At 38.6% G+C, this 22,379-nt stretch overlaps 1 protein-coding gene across 2 annotated transcripts in view; it reads left to right on the top strand.

Moving 5' to 3' along the window:
• LOC133615346 (myosin-10-like) overlaps window positions 1-22,379 on the top strand; it is a 215,291-nt gene that overhangs the window by 75,257 nt on the left and 117,655 nt on the right. Inside the window, exons 4-6 of one of the 2 annotated variants that reach the window (XM_061973877.2) lie at window positions 4,859-4,886; window positions 19,437-19,539; window positions 19,681-19,710. In XM_061973877.2, the coding sequence (XP_061829861.2) occupies window positions 4,859-4,886; window positions 19,437-19,539; window positions 19,681-19,710 (161 nt within the window). The remainder of the gene's footprint in view (window positions 1-4,858; window positions 4,887-19,436; window positions 19,540-19,680; window positions 19,711-22,379) is intronic. The other variant, XM_061973878.2, reaches the window with a different exon arrangement.

The raw sequence follows: 22,379 nt of genomic DNA, 5'->3' as shown, positions 1-22,379 counted from the left end.
ACACAATAACAATAATATTATTAATAATGATAATAGGTTCTTTTTTGTGTTGAGTCTTATTTGTGTAAATGTTTGGACATTCACACTAACAACAATAATATTAATAATAATAATAATAATAATAATAATAATAGATTATTTTTTAGTGTTAAGTCTTATTTTTGTGAATGTTTGGGCATTCACACAATAACAATAATAATATTAATAATGATAATAGACTATTTTTAGTGTTGTGTCCAATTTGTGTGAATGTTTGGGCATTCACACAATAAAAATAATAATATTAATAATAATAATAGACTATTTTTAGTGTTGAGTCTAATTTGTGTGAATGCTTGGACAGTCACACAATAACAATAATAATATTAATCATAATAACAATAATAATAATGGATTATTTTTTAGTGTTAAGTCTTATTTTTGTGAATGTTTGGGCATTCACACAATAACAATAATAATATTAATAATGATAATAGACTATTTTTAGTGTTGTGTCCAATTTGTGTGAATGTTTGGGCATTCACACAATAAAAATAATAATATTAATAATAATAATAGACTATTTTTAGTGTTGAGTCTAATTTGTGTGAATGCTTGGACAGTCACACAATAACAATAATAATATTAATCATAATAACAATAATAATAATGGATTATTTTTTAGTGTTGAGTCTTGTTTGTGTAAATGTTTGGACTTTCACACAAACAACAATAATATTAATAATAATAATAATAATAGATCATTTTTTTGTGTTGTCTTATTTGTGTAAATGTTTGGACATTCACACAATAACACTAATGATATTAATAATAATAGATTATTTTTTTGTGTTGAGTCTTTATTTGAGTGAATGTCCAAACATTCATACAATAACAATAATAATATTAATAATAATAATAAATATATTATTTTTAGTGTTCAGTCTTATTTGTATGAATGTTTGGACATTCCCACAATAATTAGGGTTACAATCTGACATGTGGCTGACATGTGTACTTTGGAACCAGGAGCAGATTTTATTCCTATGAAGCTAAATTTGTCTTCTTTTTTTTTTTTCAACATCTGCTTTACGTGTAATCTTTGGAATTTGGGCTGTAAAAAACATTTCTTGGCTGGAGTGAAGCAGAACATGAGGTCACAGTCTTGTAAGCGGTCTGAAGATGTCCTTAATTTGAACAGTCACAAGAGGATGACGTCAGACACCAAAGTTGTGTGGACACGTCCTGGTTGTCCACTCTTGTGTGGGCACGTCCTGGTTGTCCACTCTTGTGTGTACACGTCCTGGTTGTCCACTCTTGTGTGGACACGTCCTGGTTGTCCACTCTTGTGTGTACACGTCCTGGTTGTCCACTCTTGTGTGGGCACGTCCTGGTTGTCCACTGTTGTGTGTACACATCCTGGTTGTCCACTCTTGTGTGGACACGTCCTGGTTGTCCACTCTTGTGTGGGCACGTCCTGGTTGTCCACTCTTGTGTGGACACGTCCTGGTTGTCCACTCTTGTGTGGACACGTCCTGGTTGTCCACTCTTGTGTGGGCACGTCCTGGTTGTCCACTCTTGTATGGGCACGTCCTGGTTGTCCACTCTCAGATCTACACCACATGTGCTTTTGATCATATCTTACTGGGTTTTTTTTATATCTTACTGGTTTTAATGAGGAAAAAGTGGCTTGGTGAGTTTGTGGTTGTGGTTCTTATATGATGAAGGTTTAATTGCTTTAAGTTGGGTTGCACACTTTGTGTGTATATATGTATATGTATATATGTGTGTATATGTATATGTGTGTGTATATGTCTATGTATATACAGGTAAAAGCCAGTAAATTAGAATATTTTGAAAAACTTGATTTATTTCAGTAATTGCATTCAAAAGGTGTAACTTGTACATTATATTTATTCATTGCACACAGACTGATGCATTCAAATGTTTATTTCATTTAATTTTGATGATTTGAAGTGGCAACAAATGAAAATCCAAAATTCCGTGTGTCACAAAATTAGAATATTACTTAAGGCTAATACAAAAAAGGGATTTTTAGAAATGTTGGCCAACTGAAAAGTATGAAAATGAAAAATATGAGCATGTACAATACTCAATACTTGGTTGGAGCTCCTTTTGCCTCAATTACTGCGTTAATGCGGCGTGGCATGGAGTCGATGAGTTTCTGGCACTGCTCAGGTGTTATGAGAGCCCAGGTTGCTCTGATAGTGGCCTTCAACTCTTCTGCGTTTTTGGCTCTGGCATTCTGCATCTTCCTTTTCACAATACCCCACAGATTTTCTATGGGGCTAAGGTCAGGGGAGTTGGCGGGCCAATTTAGAACAGAAATACCATGGTCCGTAAACCAGGCACGGGTAGATTTTGCGCTGTTGGAACTTGAAATCTCCATCTCCATAGAGCAGGTCAGCAGCAGGAAGCATGAAGTGCTCTAAAACTTGCTGGTAGACGGCTGCGTTGACCCTGGATCTCAGGAAACAGAGTGGACCGACACCAGCAGATGACATGGCACCCCAAACCATCACCCAACCATGCAAATTTTGCATTTCCTTTGGAAATCGAGGTCCCAGAGTCTGGAGGAAGACAGGAGAGGCACAGGATCCACGTTGCCTGAAGTCTAGTGTAAAGTTTCCACCATCAGTGATGGTTTGGGGTGCCATGTCATCTGCTGGTGTCGGTCCACTCTGTTTCCTGAGATCCAGAGTCAACGCAGCCGTCTACCAGCAAGTTTTAGAGCACTTCATGCTTCCTGCTGCTGACCTGCTCTATGGAGATGGAGATTTCAAGTTCCAACAGGACTTGGCGCCTGCACACAGCGCAAAATCTACCCGTGCCTGGTTTACGGACCATGGTATTTCTGTTCTAAATTGGCCCGCCAACTCCCCTGACCTTAGCCCCATAGAAAATCTGTGGGGTATTGTGAAAAGGAAGATGCAGAATGCCAGACCCAAAAACGCAGAAGAGTTGAAGGCCACTATCAGAGCAACCTGGGCTCTCATAACACCTGAGCAGTGCCAGAAACTCATCGACTCCATGCCACGCCGCATTAACGCAGTAATTGAGGCAAAAGGAGCTCCAACCAAGTATTGAGTATTGTACATGCTCATATTTTTCATTTTCATACTTTTCAGTTGGCCAACATTTCTAAAAATCCCTTTTTTGTATTAGCCTTAAGTAATATTCTAATTTTGTGACACACGGAATTTTGGATTTTCATTTGTTGCCACTTCAAATCATCAAAATTAAATGAAATAAACATTTGAATGCATCAGTCTGTGTGCAATGAATAAATATAATGTACAAGTTACACCTTTTGAATGCAATTACTGAAATAAATCAAGTTTTTCAAAATATTCTAATTTACTGGCTTTTACCTGTATATGTGTGTGTATGTGTATATATATATATATATATATATATATATATATATATATATATATATATATATATATATATATATATATATATATATATATATATATATATATATATACTTGCTTTAAATGCAGCCCTGGACCAAATGTTTTCAGCCCAATGTGACCCCCAGGCCAACAAGTTTGGACACCTCTGTCCTAAATGGACAGAAGAACTTAGTGAACTTAGTCGACGGTCTTCCAAGTTTGATGTGTTTTAATCTCCAGTAGATCAGACTCTGAGGATGCGTGTTGGAAATAGAAAGTGAATTAATAATGCCTCAAGTTTCTGTTGGAATTTGCCATCCAGCTCCTCTGTTGAAGAGACTTGTTCTCTGTAGGCGTGAACAGGAAAACTTTTGTCTTCATCCAATTACAAAGCAGCCAGTCCACAGCATACAGTTCTAGCAAGCAGCCAGTCCACAACATTCAGTTCTAGCAAGCAGCCAGTCCACAGCATTCAGTTCTAGCAAGCAGCCAGTCCACAGCATTCAGTTCTAGCATGCAGCCAGTCCACAGCATTCAGTTCTAGCAAGCAGCCAGTCCACAGCATACAGTTCTAGCAAGCAGCCAGCCCACAGCATTCAGTTCTAGCAAGCAGCCAGTCCACAGCATTCAGTTCTAGCAAGCAGCCAGTCCACAGCATTCAGTTCTAGCAAGCAGCCAGTCCACAGCATTCAGTTCTAGCAAGCAGCCAGTCCACAGCATTCAGTTCTAGCAAGCAGCCAGTCCACAGCATTCAGTTCTAGCAAGCAGCCAGTCCACAGCATACAGTTCTGGCAAGCAGCCAGTCCACAGCATTCAGTTCTAGTTAGCAGCCAGTCCACAGCATTCAGTTCTAGCAAGCAGCCAGTCCACAGCATTCAGTTCTAGCAAGCAGCCAGTCCACAGCATACAGTTCTGGCAAGCAGCCAGTCCATAGCATTCAGTTCTAGTTAGCAGCCAGTCCACAGCATACAGTTCTGGCAAGCAGCCAGTCCACAGCATTCAGTTCTAGTTAGCAGCCAGTCCACAGCATTCAGTTCTAGCAAGCAGCCAGTCCACAGCATACAGTTCTGGCAAGCAGCCAGTCCACAGCATTCAGTTCTAGTTATCAGCCAGTCCACAGCATTCAGTTCTAGCAAGCAGCCAGTCCACAGCATTCAGTTCTAGCAAGAAAGACCTAAGTCTGTGGCCTGAAAACCGGTGGTTTCCCAGCAGGTTGTGGCCTCGGCACACAGCGGGAAGGTTTAGAGTTTGCACCCTTCAGTGGGCAAGGCTAATCCTGTCATCTAGACTTAGGTCTGTGTTCTGTTGTCATGGAAGGTGAAAGACCCAGGGCGCGGGTCTGTGTGCGTCCATTATGAGCAGGACCGTGTTTATGAATTCCTTCAAAATAAAGAATCTTGTAACTGAAGTTGAAAGCGTGTGGAGATGGTGACTGTGTCGTTCTTTCTGTGTCTCCACAGATCGTGAGGACCAATCCATCCTTTGCACGTGAGTATTGGACATCTTCTTATCGCTATCAAATACAAAACCAGGGCTCAAATTTAACCCCGGAAAAAGCCGCGACTGCCCTCGTCAAATGTGCCCTACAAAATGTACCAACATCTGCAGCAAGAACATGCCGAGACCGCCCTTGACTTTTTACTTGTTCATAGACGAGGGATGTAACAATAAACGCTATAATGATCATCCGTGATCAAATTCCCGACGGTTAGTAACACCGTCTAATTTTTTAATTACCGTCAACCGTCATTTATTAATGTATTTTAGGCAACAGGAAGTCAGGCGGACTAACTGCACAGACTTTGCTCTAGAGATTTCCCCTCGGAGTAAACGGAGCCAAGCACTTGGTTTAGCGTAATTTTCCCTCGTTAAGAGCGCACTGCTGTGTTTGGATGGAGACAGGTGTGGACAATATTGTCCCCACATTAAAAGTATACAGCAAAGGAGAAAACAATTTTATTTTCTCAATACAGCGTCCATCAGCTGCTGTGACTGAGAGTTAATGAGGTGAGGAAACATGCAGCAGGTGATGTGTCGTGAACGTTGTCACAACTTGTTTATAAAGTCTTTTCTATGTTTACCGGGATGTTCACTCCTCCTTTATTTGACTGCAAACTGTATCAGCGTTCAAATAACATCAATACTAGCTAAAAGGTTTTGTCATCTCATCGAACTGAACGCAGGCTGTGAAGGTTGTGTATTCGATGTGAGAGGTGTCACTCCTCAGAATGACAAGGAGGTGTTGTTGGAGAAGAACAAAGCTTGTTTATTTGACTTCATCTTCATTAGCCAAACTGCTTTGTGTTTTATTTTGAAATCAAAAAGTAAACACCATGGTTTTTTCATGTTACAAATGTGTTTATTGTGTGTAGTTCATTCCTATACGACATATTTCTGCTCAAATTCTTAATGGATCTGTCCCGATACAGCATCTACATCTACATATGCATGTACGTAACTTAAATTTAAAAAAAAATTTTTTTTTTAAACTCCCTCTATCAAAATGTAAAAATAAAAATAAAGGCAAAAATGACAAAAAGCTGACAAGTTGATGTTATTAAAGAATAAAAAAAACAACTAATATTTGTCTATAAATATATGGATAACGTTTATCTATAGTCTTTTTATCAGACATTCCAAATGACATGATGGTATTACGTTCACACCCCAACACTGCTTTACCTAACAATCAGTAATCATGATTTCAATATTGATAATAGGGCTGCAGCTAACGATTATTTTTCTATCGATTAATCTATAGATTATTTTTTCGATTAATCGGTTAATCTATAGATTATTTTTCGATTAATCTATAGATTATTTTTCCTTTTACCGATTTTTTTTATTTATTTAAAATGAAGAGGAAAAAATAAATGTAGGCCAGTTTTTTCAAAAGGCATGGCTTTTATTTACAAAAAAAAAAGTATGGCCACTCAGTCAACATTGACAACAACATGACAAAATATTCTGTAACAATGTAAACATTTAAAACTTTTAACATTTAACAAAATTAAAAGTAGCTTATTTGCTTTTTAATGTGCAAATATAAAAGTAAACATCCAGTGCAAATCTTAATATTCTGGAATAGTACAAGCATTTAAAAAGTAAAAGTATTGCTTATTTTGCTTTAAAATGTGCAAAAATAAAGATAAACATCCAATACAAAAATGTGCAAAACGGAAATATTCTGTAAGAAGTGTAAACATTTCAACAAAAGTAAAAGTATTGCTTATTTGCTAAAATGTGCAAAAATAAAGCTAAACATCCAATACAAAAAAGTGTACAGTGTAAACATTTCAACAAAAGTAAAAGTATTGCTTATTTTGCTTAATAACACAACAATGATAGTATGATTAAAGTGAAAGTTAATTGTTGGTTTGTACATAGTATATGTAACTGTTAATGTTGTAAAAGGTATTTGCACAACTAATTAACGTTAGCGTTTGTGACACGTCTTGTGCCGTGGGGTTCTTTCAGGACCGACAGACTGAACGCCAGACGGCTTTGCCAGGTTTACAATCTTTTAATTTTACACAAAGTCTTTTCTCTTCCAACTGCGCGGATCGCGCACCTGGGCACGATTGCGGCGTCGCTCCCGGCGCGCCCCGCCTCGCCGCTCGCTGGCCGCCGCCGCCTCTCCACAGCGTTAAAGAGGAGCGCGTCTTTGTAAACACTGAACAGGAACGCCAAATGCGCCTCTCAGAGCGAAACGGTGCTTTAGTTTATGAATTTACAACGCAGATACAAATGACACATTCATGTTTTTGTGTAATAATGACAACGTATACGCACGCGGACGATTGACTTGTTGATGGTGATGGCAAGAACGCTGTCGGGGGTTTTCTTTTCAAATGTTCGTTCATAGCCGTTGTGCTGCTATGATAGGCCATTTCCGCTCGACACAGTGTGCATACAATTGAAATACTCCCACACTTTTGACGACTTTTGGCGTGCTATTTTCCGCTCGCTCGCATCGTCTGCTTTGCGCTCCGCCATGACAGTAGTGTGACGTAAATATGCGACGCGCCGATGCACAAAAACGACGTCGACGTATTTACGTAACCGATGACGTCGACTATGTCGACGCGTCGTTTCAGCCTTAATTGATAACAATAATCTTAATTAATACTTTGGCCAACACTTAAAGACCAAAATACATCACTCTTGAATCAACACAGTAGTTAATCCTATTATGATCAATGTTAATTACAAAACTGAATGTGGGATGTAAATGTCATGTCCGTGTGATCATGTTTTGTTTTAGTCATGTTCGGTTTTGTTTTTGGACTTTTTGTGCACTTTTGTTTTGTTTTGTCACCATAGCAACCATTAGTTTTCACCTGTCACGTCACGCACCTGTTTCACGTTTTGAGTCACGCACCTGCTTTCACTAATCATGTCTATAGTATTTAAGTTCATTGTTTTCAGTTTGTCGTTCTGGCGACATCCCACAATTATGCTCTGCACATTCCTGACACTTGATTTCATGTCCATCGTTCATGCTGCTCCTTTAGTCCATGCCAAGTAAATTTGTGTTTATTTTTGCTATAGTCTTTTGTTTTCATAGTTTGTTCTCCGCCACTGTGCGCGCTTTTCGTTTGTACTTTTTTTTGCTATAGTCTTTTGTTTTCATAGTTTGTTCTCCGCCACTGTGCGCGCTTTTCGTTTGTACTTTTTTTGATATATTAAATAAATCATGTACTTACATTCCCGTCTCGCCCGAGCCAACTTTGCGTTGCCTTCTAGGAAAAACTAAACCCCAGGACTAAGTCATGACAGTAAATAATAATGGAAGTATAATTGTTTGTATATAGTATATTATTGGTACAAATGATTAACCAACACGTGTACGGGGATTGTATATATTTGAACAGTGTTTATGTTGTGTAAAGAACATTTTATGTTTCTAGGAAGCTCATCTTGAATTTGAGATTGTTTATAGGGTTAGGCGAAATAAGTGCTCAACTTCAGCCTAAACCCTTTCGGTCTGCAACATTGTCAATTTATGAACTGTGTGTTTATGTTAAACTTTTTGTTTGTTTTGTTGACCACTGACCGAAGAAATAATAAACTCAACTAAAAAAACTAAAATAATTGGCAGCCCTAGATCTCATACATGAACACTATTTTTATGTATATGGGCAAAAAGTGCAGTTATGTCTTATGGCCATCAGAGGCCATCTTTCAAAATGTTATATATATATATATATATATATATATATGTATGTGTGGGAAAAAAATCACAAGACTATTTCATCTCTACAGGCCTGTTTCATGAGGGGGGGTACCCTCAATCATCAGGAGATTTTAATGGGAGCATTCGCATACCATGGTTTATATAGGGCACAGAGTGGGTGGGTACAGGCTGGCTTAGGGGCGTGGTGATTGGCTCATGTGTTACCTAGGAGGTGTTTCCGTCTATGGCGGCATGCTGTGGCACCAGTTACAACCAACAAAGGATGTAACTGTCGAAAGAAACCTGATTGCCCTCTCAACGGGGGGTGCTTACAAACATCAGTTGTTTACCAATCTAAGGTAACACGCAAGGACATTAACACATCCGACACATATGTAGGATTAACCGAGGGAGAGTTTAAAACCAGATGGAACAATCACAAGGCTTCTTTCAGGAACCAAAACCTGCGGAATACCACAGAACTCAGCAAACACATTTGGGACCTCAAAGACAATAATGTTGAATATTCAATAACATGGCAAATTCTTGCATCCAGCACACCTTACAATAGTGGTAATAAAAGATGCAACCTATGCTTGAAAGAGAAACTGTTTATTATTTACCGTCCAGACCTGTCATCCCTCAACAAGCGCAGCGAAATTGTATCAGCATGCCGCCACAGACGGAAACACCTCCTAGGTAACACATGAGCCAATCACCACGCCCCTACGCCAGCCTGTACCCACCCACTCTGTGCCCTATATAAACCATGGTATGCGAATGCTCCCATTAAAATCTCCTGATGATTGAGGGAACCCCCTCATGAAACAGGCCTGTAGAGATGAAGTAGTCTTGTGATTTTTTTTCCCACACATACATATATATATATATATATATATATATATACATATATATATATATATATATATATATATATATATATATAAATGATAAATGGGTTGTACTTATATAGCGCTTTTCTACCTTCAAGGTACTCAAAGCGCTTTGACACTACTTCCACATTTACCCATTCACACACACATTCACACACTGATGGAGGGAGCTGCCATGCAAGGCGCTAACCAGCACCCATCAGGAGCAAGGGTGAAGTGTCTTGCTCAGGACACAACAGACATGACGAGGTTGGTACTATGTGGGGATTGAACCAGGGACCCTCGGGTCGCGCACGGCCATTCTTCCACTGCGCCACGCCGTCCCCATATATATATATATATATATATATATATATATATATATATATATATATATGTATGTGTATATGTATATATATATGTATGTGTATATGTATATATATATGTATATATATATATATATATATATATATATATGTATATGTATATGTATTTATTCAAAGCTCCAAGCAACGTTTGTATTAACGTTTGTACGTTTTACAATACAACTAAAACTATTTGTACTTACTCAACCGGCTAAGCCTATCCCAGCTGTGGGATGCCAACAAACAAATTAGCTCAAAAAACGCTATCGACATGCTACTGATTAGCATTAGCGATTTTACATGGCGAGTTCAACACCTCCAAATTTGTTCATGAAAATTTTGTTGGGGTTAATGTATGTAATACGTTGGACCAAGAGTTAAAAAAAACTAACTTTGATTTAGTTTAAAATTATTTTGAAGAAATCAATAATAAAAGAATACGTTGAGAATGGATGCCAAGGATATAAAATTAATATGATGGGGAATTTTCATACAATTTTTTTGTGATGAACGGGAAACAAACAAAAAACAGTGCATGCATAAGACTGGTAGTTTCTTCTGTGTTTGTGTTGATATATTTTTAATAATTTTTCTTTATTATTGTTTATAAACCCATGAAATACGTACCTGCACACATGAGAAGTTTAATTCCAAAGCTCAAGAGGAAATAAGATAGAAAAGTAAAACGTTTTTGGAGTTAATTGATCTGTTCATCTAGCCTTTGTCTGCGGTATGGTTTGCCGAAGTATTCTGTCTGGCTTCCGATGTGTTCTCGCAGAGACGATGGAAGAGGATCTAATCCTAGTCACATCCGGGAGTTAAGTGGGAGGTTTGTTCAATGCGAGACAACAGTAAATCAAAACTTGAGCTTCTGATAGAAAGTAGAAAGATAGGTTTGAAAATGTGTCGTATGCTCTCTTGTGTCTATTTGCTGGGGCACACACACCACACATCACACACACCACACATCACACACACCACACATTACACACCCCACACATCACAGCGGGGAGCGGCCGTGAAAACGAAGACCGTGTGGAATGTCTCACTTCGGAGTTATGGCTACTGTTTGGGAGACAACAGGTAGTGAGGTAGTGAGGTCCTTGCACACAACAGAGGAGGTGGTCTGCAGGATTGTTTGTTTGCATCAAAGCAGTTGTTTTTCTCACGACCATAGGGCGAAACCATCCTTGCCCAGGCACACCCTCCTGGTTTTGGGGTATACTTATTTGGGGTACTGGCACCAACCGCTAGACTAGATGTGACCAATCTAAGTCCGAAACTAGATGTGACCAGTCAAAGTCTAAAACTACATGGGACCAATCTAAGTCCAAGACTAGATGTGACCAGCCAAAGTCTAAAACTACAGGTGACCAATCTAAGTCCGAGACTAGATGTGACCAATCTAAGTCCGAGACTAGATGTGACCAATCTAAGTCTAAGACTAGATGTGACCAATCTAAATCCGAGACTAGATGTGACCAATCTTAGTCCGAGACTAGATGTGACCAATGTAAGTCGAAGACTAGATGTGACTAATCTAAATCCAAGACTAGATGTGACCAATCTAAGTCCAAGACTAGATGTGACCGAACTAAGTCGAAGACTAGATGTGACTGATCTAAGTCCAAGACTAGATGTGGCCAATCTAAGTCCGAGACTAGATGTAACCAGTCAAAGTCTAAAACTACATGTGACCAATCTAAGTCTAAGACTAGATGTGACCAATCTAAGTCTGAGACTAGATGTGACCAATCTTAGTCCGAGACTAGATGTGACCAATGTAAGTCTAAGACTAGATGTGACCAATCTAAGTCCAAGACTAGATGTGACTAATCTAAATCCAAGACTAGATGTGACCGATCTAAGTCCAAGACTAGATGTGGCCAATCTATGTCCAAGACTAGATGTGACCAACCTAAGTCCAAGACTAGATGTGACCAATCTAAGTCCAAGACTAGATCATACCAATCTAAGTCCAAGACGAGATATGACCAATCTAAGTCTAAGACTAGATGTGACTAATCTAAGTCTAAGACTAGATGTGACCGATCCAAGTGTAAGACTAGACGTGACCAATCTAAGTCTGAGACTAGACGTGACCAATCTAAGTCTGAGACTAGATGTGACCAATCTAAGTCTAAGACTAGATGTGACCAATCTAAGTCTAAGACTAGATGTAACTAATCTAAGTCCAAGACTAGATGTGACCAATCTAAGTCTAAGACTAGATGTGACCAATCTAATTCCAAGACTAGATCAGATCAATCTAAGTCTAAGACTAGATGTGACCAATCTAAGTCTAAGACTAGATGTGACTAATCTAAGTCTAAGACTAGATGTGACCAATCTAAGTCTAAGACTAGATGTGACCAATCTAAGTCTGAGACTAGATGTGACTAATCTAAGTCCAAGACTAGATGTGACCAATCTAAGTCTAAGACTAGATGTGACCAATCTAAGTCTAAGACTAGATGTGACCAATCTAAATCTAAGACTAGATGTGACCAATCTAAGTCTAAGACTAGATGTGACCAATCTAAGTGTAAGACTAGATCTGACCAATCTAAGTCTAAGACTAGATCTGACCAATCTAAGTCTAAGACTAGATGTGACCAATCTAAGTCTAAGACTAGATGTGACCAATCTAAGTCTAAGACTAGATGTGACCAATCTAAGCCTAAGACTAGATGTGACCGATCTAAGTCTAAGACTAGATGTGACCGATCTAAGTCCAAGACTAGATGTGACTGATCTAAGTCCAAGACTAGATGTGGCCAATCTAAGTCTAAGACTAGATGTGACCAATCTAAGTCTAAGACTAGATTGGACTAATCTAAGTCCAACACTAAATTTGACCAATCTAAGTCCAACACTAAATTTGACCAGTCTAAATCCAAGACTAGATCTGCCCAATCTAAGTCCAAGACTAGATCTGCCCAATCTAAGTCCAAGACTAGACCTGCCCAATCTAAGTCCAAGACTAGACCTGCCCAATCTAAGTCCAAGACTAGATCTGCCCAATCTAAGTCCAAGACTAGATCTGCCCAATCTAAGTCCAAGACTAGATCTGCCCAATCTAAGTCCAAGACTAGATCTGCCCAATCTAAGTCCAAGACTAGATCTGCTCAATCTAAGTCCAAGATTAGATCGGACAAATCTAAGTCTAAGACTAGATGTGACTAATCTAAGTTTAAGACTAGATGTGACTAATCTAAGTTTAAGACTAGATGTGACTGATCTAAGTCTTAGACTAGATCTGACTGATCACTAGATGTGACCAATCGAAGTCTAAGACTAGATGTGACCGATCTAAGTCTAAGACTAGATGTGACCGATCTAAGTCTAAGACTAGATGTGACCAATCTAAGTCTAAGACTAGATGTGACTAATCTAAGTGTAAGACTAGATGTGACCAATCTAAGCCTAAGACTAGATGTGACTAATCTAAGTCTAAGACTAGATGTGACCAATCTAAGTCTAAGACTAGATGTGACCAATCTAAGTCTAAGACTAGATGTGACCAATCTAAGTCTAAAACTAGATCGGACCAATCTAAGTTTAAGACTAGATGTGACCAATCTAAGTCTAAGACTAGATGTGACCAATCTAAGTCCAAGACTAGATCGGACCAATCTAAGTCCAAGACTAGATGTGACCAATCTAAGTCTAAGACTAGATGTGACCAATCTAAGTCCAAGACTAGATGTGACCAATCTAAGTCCAAGACTAGATCAGATCAATCTAAGTCTAAGACTAGATGTGACCAATCTAAGTCTTGGACTAGATGTGACCAATCTAAGTCTAAGAATAGATATGACCAATCTAAGTCCAAGACTAGATGTGACCAATCTAAGTCTAAGACTAGATGTGACCAATCTAAGTCTAAGAATAGATGTGACCAATCTAAGTCTAAGACTAGATTGGACCAATCTAAGTCCAACACTAAATTTGACCAATCTAAGTCCAACACTAAATTTGACCAATCTAAGTCCAAGACTAGATCTGCCCAATCTAAGTCCAAGACTAGATCTGCCCAATCTAAGTCCAAGACTAGATCTGCCCAATCTAAATCCAAGACTAGATCTGCTCAATCTAAGTCCAAGATTAGATCGGACAAATCTAAGTCCAAGACTAGATCGGACCAATCTAAGTCTAAGATTAGATGTGACCAATCTAAGTCCAAGACTAGATCAGACCAATCTAAGTCCAAGACTAGATGTGACCAATCTAAGTCTAAGACTAGATGTGACTAATCTAAGTTTAAGACTAGATGTGACTGATCTAAATCTTAGACTAGATCTGACTGATCACTAGATGTGACCAATCTAAGTCTAAGACTAGATGTGACCAATCTAAGTCTAAGACTAAATGTGACCAATCTAAGTCTAAGACTAGATGTGACCAATCTAAGTCTAAGACTAAATGTGACCAATCTAAGTCTAAGACTAGATGTGACTAATATAAGTTTAAGACTAGATGTGACCAATCTAAGTCTAAGACTAGATGTGACTAATCTAAGTCTAAGACTAGATGTGACCGATCCAAGTCCAAGACTAGATGTGACCAATCTAAGTCTAAGACTAGATGTGACTAATCTAAGTCTAAGACTAGATGTGACTAATCTAAGTCTTAGACTAGATGTGACCAATCTAAGTCTAAGACTAGATGTGACCAATCTAAGTCTAAGACTAGATGTGACTAATCTAAGTCTAAGACTAAATGTGACCAATCTAAGCCTAAGACTAGATGTGACTAATCTAAGTCTAAGACTAGATGTGACCAATCTAAGTCTAAGACTAGATGTGACCAATCTAAGTCTAAGACTAGATGTGACCAATCTAAGTCTAAAACTAGATCGGACCAATCTAAGTTTAAGACTAGATGTGACCAATCTAAGTCTAAGACTAGATGTGACCAATCTAAGTCCAAGACTAGATCGGACCAATCTAAGTCCAAGACTAGATGTGACCAATCTAAGTCTAAGACTAGATGTGACCAATCTAAGTCCAAGACTAGATGTGACCAATCTAAGTCCAAGACTAGATCAGATCAATCTAAGTCTAAGACTAGATGTGACCAATCTAAGTCTTGGACTAGATGTGACCAATCTAAGTCTAAGAATAGATATGACCAATCTAAGTCCAAGACTAGATGTGACCAATCTAAGTCTAAGACTAGATGTGACCAATCTAAGTCTAAGAATAGATGTGACCAATCTAAGTCTAAGACTAGATTGGACCAATCTAAGTCCAACACTAAATTTGACCAATCTAAGTCCAACACTAAATTTGACCAATCTAAGTCCAAGACTAGATCTGCCCAATCTAAGTCCAAGACTAGATCTGCCCAATCTAAGTCCAAGACTAGATCTGCCCAATCTAAATCCAAGACTAGATCTGCTCAATCTAAGTCCAAGATTAGATCGGACAAATCTAAGTCCAAGACTAGATCGGACCAATCTAAGTCTAAGATTAGATGTGACCAATCTAAGTCCAAGACTAGATCAGACCAATCTAAGTCCAAGACTAGATGTGACCAATCTAAGTCTAAGACTAGATGTGACTAATCTAAGTTTAAGACTAGATGTGACTGATCTAAATCTTAGACTAGATCTGACTGATCACTAGATGTGACCAATCTAAGTCTAAGACTAGATGTGACCAATCTAAGTCTAAGACTAAATGTGACCAATCTAAGTCTAAGACTAGATGTGACCAATCTAAGTCTAAGACTAAATGTGACCAATCTAAGTCTAAGACTAGATGTGACTAATATAAGTTTAAGACTAGATGTGACCAATCTAAGTCTAAGACTAGATGTGACTAATCTAAGTCTAAGACTAGATGTGACCGATCCAAGTCCAAGACTAGATGTGACCAATCTAAGTCTAAGACTAGATGTGACTAATCTAAGTCTAAGACTAGATGTGACTAATCTAAGTCTTAGACTAGATGTGACCAATCTAAGTCTAAGACTAGATGTGACCAATCTAAGTCTAAGACTAGATGTGACTAATCTAAGTCTAAGACTAAATGTGACCAATCTAAGCCTAAGACTAGATGTGACTAATCTAAGTCTAAGACTAGATGTGACCAATCTAAGTCTAAGACTAGATGTGACCAATCTAAGTCTAAGACTAGATGTGACCAATCTAAGTCTAAAACTAGATCGGACCAATCTAAGTTTAAGACTAGATGTGACCAATCTAAGTCTAAGACTAGATGTGACCAATCTAAGTCCAAGACTAGATCGGACCAATCTAAGTCCAAGACTAGATGTGACCAATCTAAGTCTAAGACTAGATGTGACCAATCTAAGTCCAAGACTAGATGTGACCAATCTAAGTCCAAGACTAGATCAGATCAATCTAAGTCTAAGACTAGATGTGACCAATCTAAGTCTTGGACTAGATGTGACCAATCTAAGTCTAAGAATAGATATGACCAATCTAAGTCCAAGACTAGATGTGACCAATCTAAGTCTAAGACTAGATGTGACCAATCTAAGTCTAAGAATAGATGTGACCAATCTAAGTCTAAGACTAGATTGGACCAATCTAAGTCCAACACTAAATTTGACCAATCTAAGTCCAACACTAAATTTGACCAATCTAAGTCCAAGACTAGATCTGCCCAATCTAAGTCCAAGACTAGATCTGCCCAATCTAAGTCCAAGACTAGATCTGCCCAATCTAAATCCAAGACTAGATCTGCTCAATCTAAGTCCAAGATTAGATCGGACAAATCTAAGTCCAAGACTAGATCGGACCAATCTAAGTCTAAGATTAGATGTGACCAATCTAAGTCCAAGACTAGATCAGACCAATCTAAGTCCAAGACTAGATGTGACCAATCTAAGTCTAAGACTAGATGTGACTAATCTAAGTTTAAGACTAGATGTGACTGATCTAAATCTTAGACTAGATCTGACTGATCACTAGATGTGACCAATCTAAGTCTAAGACTAGATGTGACCAATCTAAGTCTAAGACTAAATGTGACCAATCTAAGTCTAAGACTAGATGTGACCAATCTAAGTCTAAGACTAAATGTGACCAATCTAAGTCTAAGACTAGATGTGACTAATATAAGTTTAAGACTAGATGTGACCAATCTAAGTCTAAGACTAGATGTGACTAATCTAAGTCTAAGACTAGATGTGACCGATCCAAGTCCAAGACTAGATGTGACCAATCTAAGTCTAAGACTAGATGTGACTAATCTAAGTCTAAGACTAGATGTGACTAATCTAAGTCTTAGACTAGATGTGACCAATCTAAGTCTAAGACTAGATGTGACCAATCTAAGTCTAAGACTAGATGTGACTAATCTAAGTCTAAGACTAGATGTGACCAATCCAAGTCTAAGACTCTGGTACTACTATGAAGACACACTCATATCTTGCTATGTTTGTGTCGTGTTCAAGAACCCAGCCCTTCCATCCAGTGCAGAGAAGTAACAACCATCCTGAGTAAAACCACTGGTATGTAGAACCGCTGGACTGCCCTCTGACTTGGCCCTGGTGTTCCGGAGCCCCGAGACTTGGCCCTGGTGTTCCGGAGCCCGGAGACCTGGCTGTGGCCAGTGTGGATGGACAGCTATCATTAGAGAGTGGTCCAAAAGAACCGCTTTGGGAACTCTGGGGAATTGGCCCACAGAACCACACTGTGGTCCAGCAAAGCGTTATGAAGGGGAGAGTACAGGACTGGAGAGGCCTGGTGGTTAGTATAGTATAGTGTAGTGTAGTGTAGTATAGTGGGGGCAGGGAGAGATGCTTTGTTTACAATGTGAACCCGGGTTAGAATGATCCTACAAAATGAAATGAAAACAAGGGACCGTACTGACATAAACTGCCCTATTTCAACATCCTCTACCTGGGGAAAAAACAAAAAAACGATGGACTTGCTTGGATTTACAGGTAAAAGCCAGTAAATTAGAATATTTTGAAAAACTTGATTTATTTCAGTAATTGCATTCAAAAGGTGTAACTTGTACATTATATTTATTCATTGCACACAGACTGATGCATTCAAATGTTTATTTCATTTAATTTTGATGATTTGAAGTGGCAACAAATGAAAATCCAAAATTCCGTGTGTCACAAAATTAGAATATTACTTAAGGCTAATACAAAAAAGGGATTTTTTAGAAATGTTGGCCAACTGAAAAGTATGAAAATGAAAAATATGAGCATGTACAATACTCAATACTTGGTTGGAGCTCCTTTTGCCTCAATTACTGCGTTAATGCGGCGTGGCATGGAGTCGATGAGTTTCTGGCACTGCTCAGGTGTTATGAGAGCCCAGGTTGCTCTGATAGTGGCCTTCAACTCTTCTGCGTTTTTGGGTCTGGCATTCTGCATCTTCCTTTTCACAATACCCCACAGATTTTCTATGGGGCTAAGGTCAGGGGAGTTGGCGGGCCAATTTAGAACAGAAATATCATGGTCCGTAAACCAGGCACGGGTAGATTTTGCGCTGTGTGCAGGCGCCAAGTCCTGTTGGAACTTGAAATCTCCATCTCCATAGAGCAGGTCAGCAGCAGGAAGCATGAAGTGCTCTAAAACTTGCTGGTAGACGGCTGCGTTGACCCTGGATCTCAGGAAACAGAGTGGACCGACACCAGCAGATGACATGGCACCCCAAACCATCACTGATGGTGGAAACTTTACACTAGACTTCAGGCAACGTGGATCCTGTGCCTCTCCTGTCTTCCTCCAGACTCTGGGACCTCGATTTCCAAAGGAAATGCAAAATTTGCATGGTTGGGTGATGGTTTGGGGTGCCATGTCATCTGCTGGTGTCGGTCCACTCTGTTTCCTGAGATCCAGGGTCAACGCAGCCGTCTACCAGCAAGTTTTAGAGCACTTCATGCTTCCTGCTGCTGACCTGCTCTATGGAGATGGAAATTTCAAGTTCCAACAGGACTTGGCGCCTGCACACAGCGCAAAATCTAGCCGTGCCTGGTTTACGGACCATGGTATTTCTGTTCTAAATTGGCCCGCCAACTCCCCTGACCTTAGCCCCATAGAAAATCTGTGGGGTATTGTGAAAAGGAAGATGCAGAATGCCAGACCCAAAAACGCAGAAGAGTTGAAGGCCACTATCAGAGCAACCTGGGCTCTCATAACACCTGAGCAGTGCCAGAAACTCATCGACTCCATGCCACGCCGCATTAACGCAGTAATTGAGGCAAAAGGAGCTCCAACCAAGTATTGAGTATTGTACATGCTCATATTTTTCATTTTCATACTTTTCAGTTGGCCAACATTTCTAAAAATCCCTTTTTTGTATTAGCCTTAAGTAATATTCTAATTTTGTGACACACGGAATTTTGGATTTTCATTTGTTGCCACTTCAAATCATCAAAATTAAATGAAATAAACATTTGAATGCATCAGTCTGTGTGCAATGAATAAATATAATGTACAAGTTACACCTTTTGAATGCAATTACTGAAATAAATCAAGTTTTTCAAAATATTCTAATTTACTGGCTTTTACCTGTATATCGCGATCATTGTCAATCTCACAAAGAATGGAGACATATTTTGACTGTTTTTCTTGTCCGTATCGTGACTCATTTATGCAAGTATCCTCATTGCCAAACTCCGTATTTTCCCAGAGGTGAATCCGGTGCCGGCAAGACGGAGAACACCAAGAAAGTGATCCAGTACCTGGCCCATGTTGCTTCTTCACACAAAGGACGCAAAGACCACAACATTCCTGTAAGATCTCCCTCCTCAGTTGACGGGTGTTGTTGACATTTGGATGTCATTTTTTTGTTACAAAGGCTTCATTCCAAGCCAGAATAGTGGCGTTTGGGTCTGACATATTAACACTTGCATTTGTTTATCCATAACAAACAGCCAGAATGTCCCAAAGCGTTCAAGCTCCAGGCAAGTGCATCTCCCGCAATATCAACGTGTGTTATCGTGTGTGTGTTTGCATGCCTTCTATCTACTGCTCCCACCATGACTTGTAGACTTTGTTTCTTCTGAGCTATTTGTCCTGGCACACGCTCCTCGCAGGCTTGTGGGGAGCCCAGTAAATCTGCCATGAAATCAACAAGCGGATGAAATTAAAAGCTTTTATTCGATCGGAGAATAGTTTCAGTAGAAGGAGAAACACATGTCATGAATAAAATGTTTCATCTTACGTTAAAGCCGAACCTCCATTTAAAAAAACTCAATTGGTGCTTTAACGCGGCCGTACCGCGGCATTCACTGTGCATTCACGCACAGTATAAAACGTTTGGTGGACAAAATGAGCCAAAGAAGGAGTGGTATAAAACACGTCTTTCTGTGGCAGCATCGAAGAAAGTTATACATGTACATAAACGATGGTGAGTTCAAGGACCGCCGAAACAAGTAGGAGAAAACAGCGCTTGCCAAATACTCTCATCAGAGAATCATGTTTAATATAAACAGTGGGATTTCTAACCATTAGGAAGGTTTTTGTCATGTTTGTCCTACAAAAAACATATTTAAACAACTTTTTCCTTTTTCACACGTTTTTGAAAAACGTGGGACAAAACACGAGCTAAAATGTGCCAAACATAGAAGTGTAAAAAGAGTGTTTTATATTTTCCCATCATGCATTGTTATGAATTTAAATGGGTGTCATTTGGAATTGTTTATGGTGTTTGGACATTTAATAACATCCATACAGTTCAGTGAGCTGGTTGTGTTATGTGTGACCATGTTTGTTGACTGCATTTTTTTTTTTTTGCGCCATGACTAGGGAAGGTTGTTTGGATTGGGTTTTCTTTTTAAAGCCCAATTCATAATTTTTGACCCGATTTACTCACATTGTTTACTTCCGTGACAACCTTCTTAAGGGTTTGTAATCAATCAGAAATATTAAGAAGCTAAAATGCGCCAAACATAGAGAAGTGTAAAAAGAGTGTTTTATATTTTCCCATCATGCATTGTTATGAATTTAAATGGGTGTCATTTGGAATCGTTTATGGTGTTTGGACATTTAATAACATCCATACAGTTCAGTGAGCTGGTTGTGTTATGTGTGACCATGTCTGTTGACTGCATTTTTTTTTTTGCGCCATGACTAGGGAAGGTTGTTTGGATTGGGTTTTCTTTTTAAAGCCCAATTCATAATTTTTGACCCGATTTACTCACATTGTTTACTTCCGTGACAACCTTCTTAAAGTTTTGTAATCAGTCAGAAATATCAAGCAGCTAAAATGTGCCAAACATAGATAAGTGTAAAAACAGTGTTTTATATTTTCCCATCATGCATTGTTATGAATTTAAATGGGTGTCATTTGGAATTGTTTATGGTGTTTGGACATTTAATAACATCCATACAGTTCAGTGAGCAGGTTGTGTTATGTGTGACCATGTTTGTTGACTGCATTTTTTTTTTTTGCGCCATGACTAGGGAAGGTTGTTTGGATTGGGTTTTCACTTTAAAGCCCAATTCATATTTTTTGACCCAATTTACTCACATTGTTTACTTCCGTGACAACCTTCTTAAAGTTTTGTAATCAGTCAGAAATATCAAGCAGCTAAAATGTGCCAAACATAGATAAGTGTAAAAACAGTGTTTTATATTTTCCCATCATGCATTGTTATGAATTTAAATGGGTGTCATTTGGAATTGTTTATGGTGTTTGGACATTTAATAACATCCATACAGTTCAGTGAGCAGGTTGTGTTATGTGTGACCATGTTTGTTGACTGCATTTTTTTTTTTTGCGCCATGACTAGGGAAGGTTGTTTGGATTGGGTTTTCACTTTAAAGCCCAATTCATATTTTTTGACCCAATTTACTCACATTGTTTACTTCCGTGACAACCTTCTTAAGGGTTTGTAATCAATCAGAAATATTAAGAAGCTAAAATGCGCCAAACATAGAAGTGTAAAAAAAAGTGTTTAGTGTTTTCCCATCATGCATTGTTATGGATTTAAATGGGTGTCATTTGGAATTGTTTATGGTGTTTGGACATTTAATAACATCCATACAGTTCAGTGAGCTGGTTGTGTTATGTGTGACCATGTTTGTTGACTGCATTTTTTTTTTTGCGCCATGACTAGGGAAGGTTGTTTGGATTGGGTTTTCTTTTTAAAGCCCAATTCATAATTTTTGACCCGATTTACTCACATTGTTTACTTCCGTGACAACCTTCTTAAGGGTTTGTAATCAATCAGAAATATTAAGAAGCTAAAATGCGCCAAACATAGATAAGTGTAAAAAGAGTGTTTTATATTTTCCCATCATGCATTGTTATGGATTTAAATTGGTGTCATTTGGAATTGTTTATGGTGTTTGGACATTTAATAACATCCATACAGTTCAGTGAGCAGGTTGTGTTATGTGTGACCATGTTTGTTGACTGCATTTTTTTTTTTTGCGCCATGACTAGGGAAGGTTGTTTGGATTGGGTTTTCACTTTAAAGCCCAATTCATATTTTTTGACCAGATTTACTCACATTGTTTACTTCCGTGACAACCTTCTTAAAGTTTTGTAATCAGTCAGAAATATCAAGCAGCTAAAATGCGCCAAACATAGATAAGTGTAAAAAGAGTGTTTTATATTTTCCCATCA

The sequence above is a fragment of the Nerophis lumbriciformis genome, linkage group LG22 (genome assembly GCF_033978685.3).
Source record: "Nerophis lumbriciformis linkage group LG22, RoL_Nlum_v2.1, whole genome shotgun sequence".
Taxonomy (NCBI): Eukaryota; Metazoa; Chordata; class Actinopteri; order Syngnathiformes; family Syngnathidae; genus Nerophis; species Nerophis lumbriciformis.
Note: the sequence above shows the minus strand (reverse complement) of the source record. Positions and strands in the feature narration are given on the sequence as shown.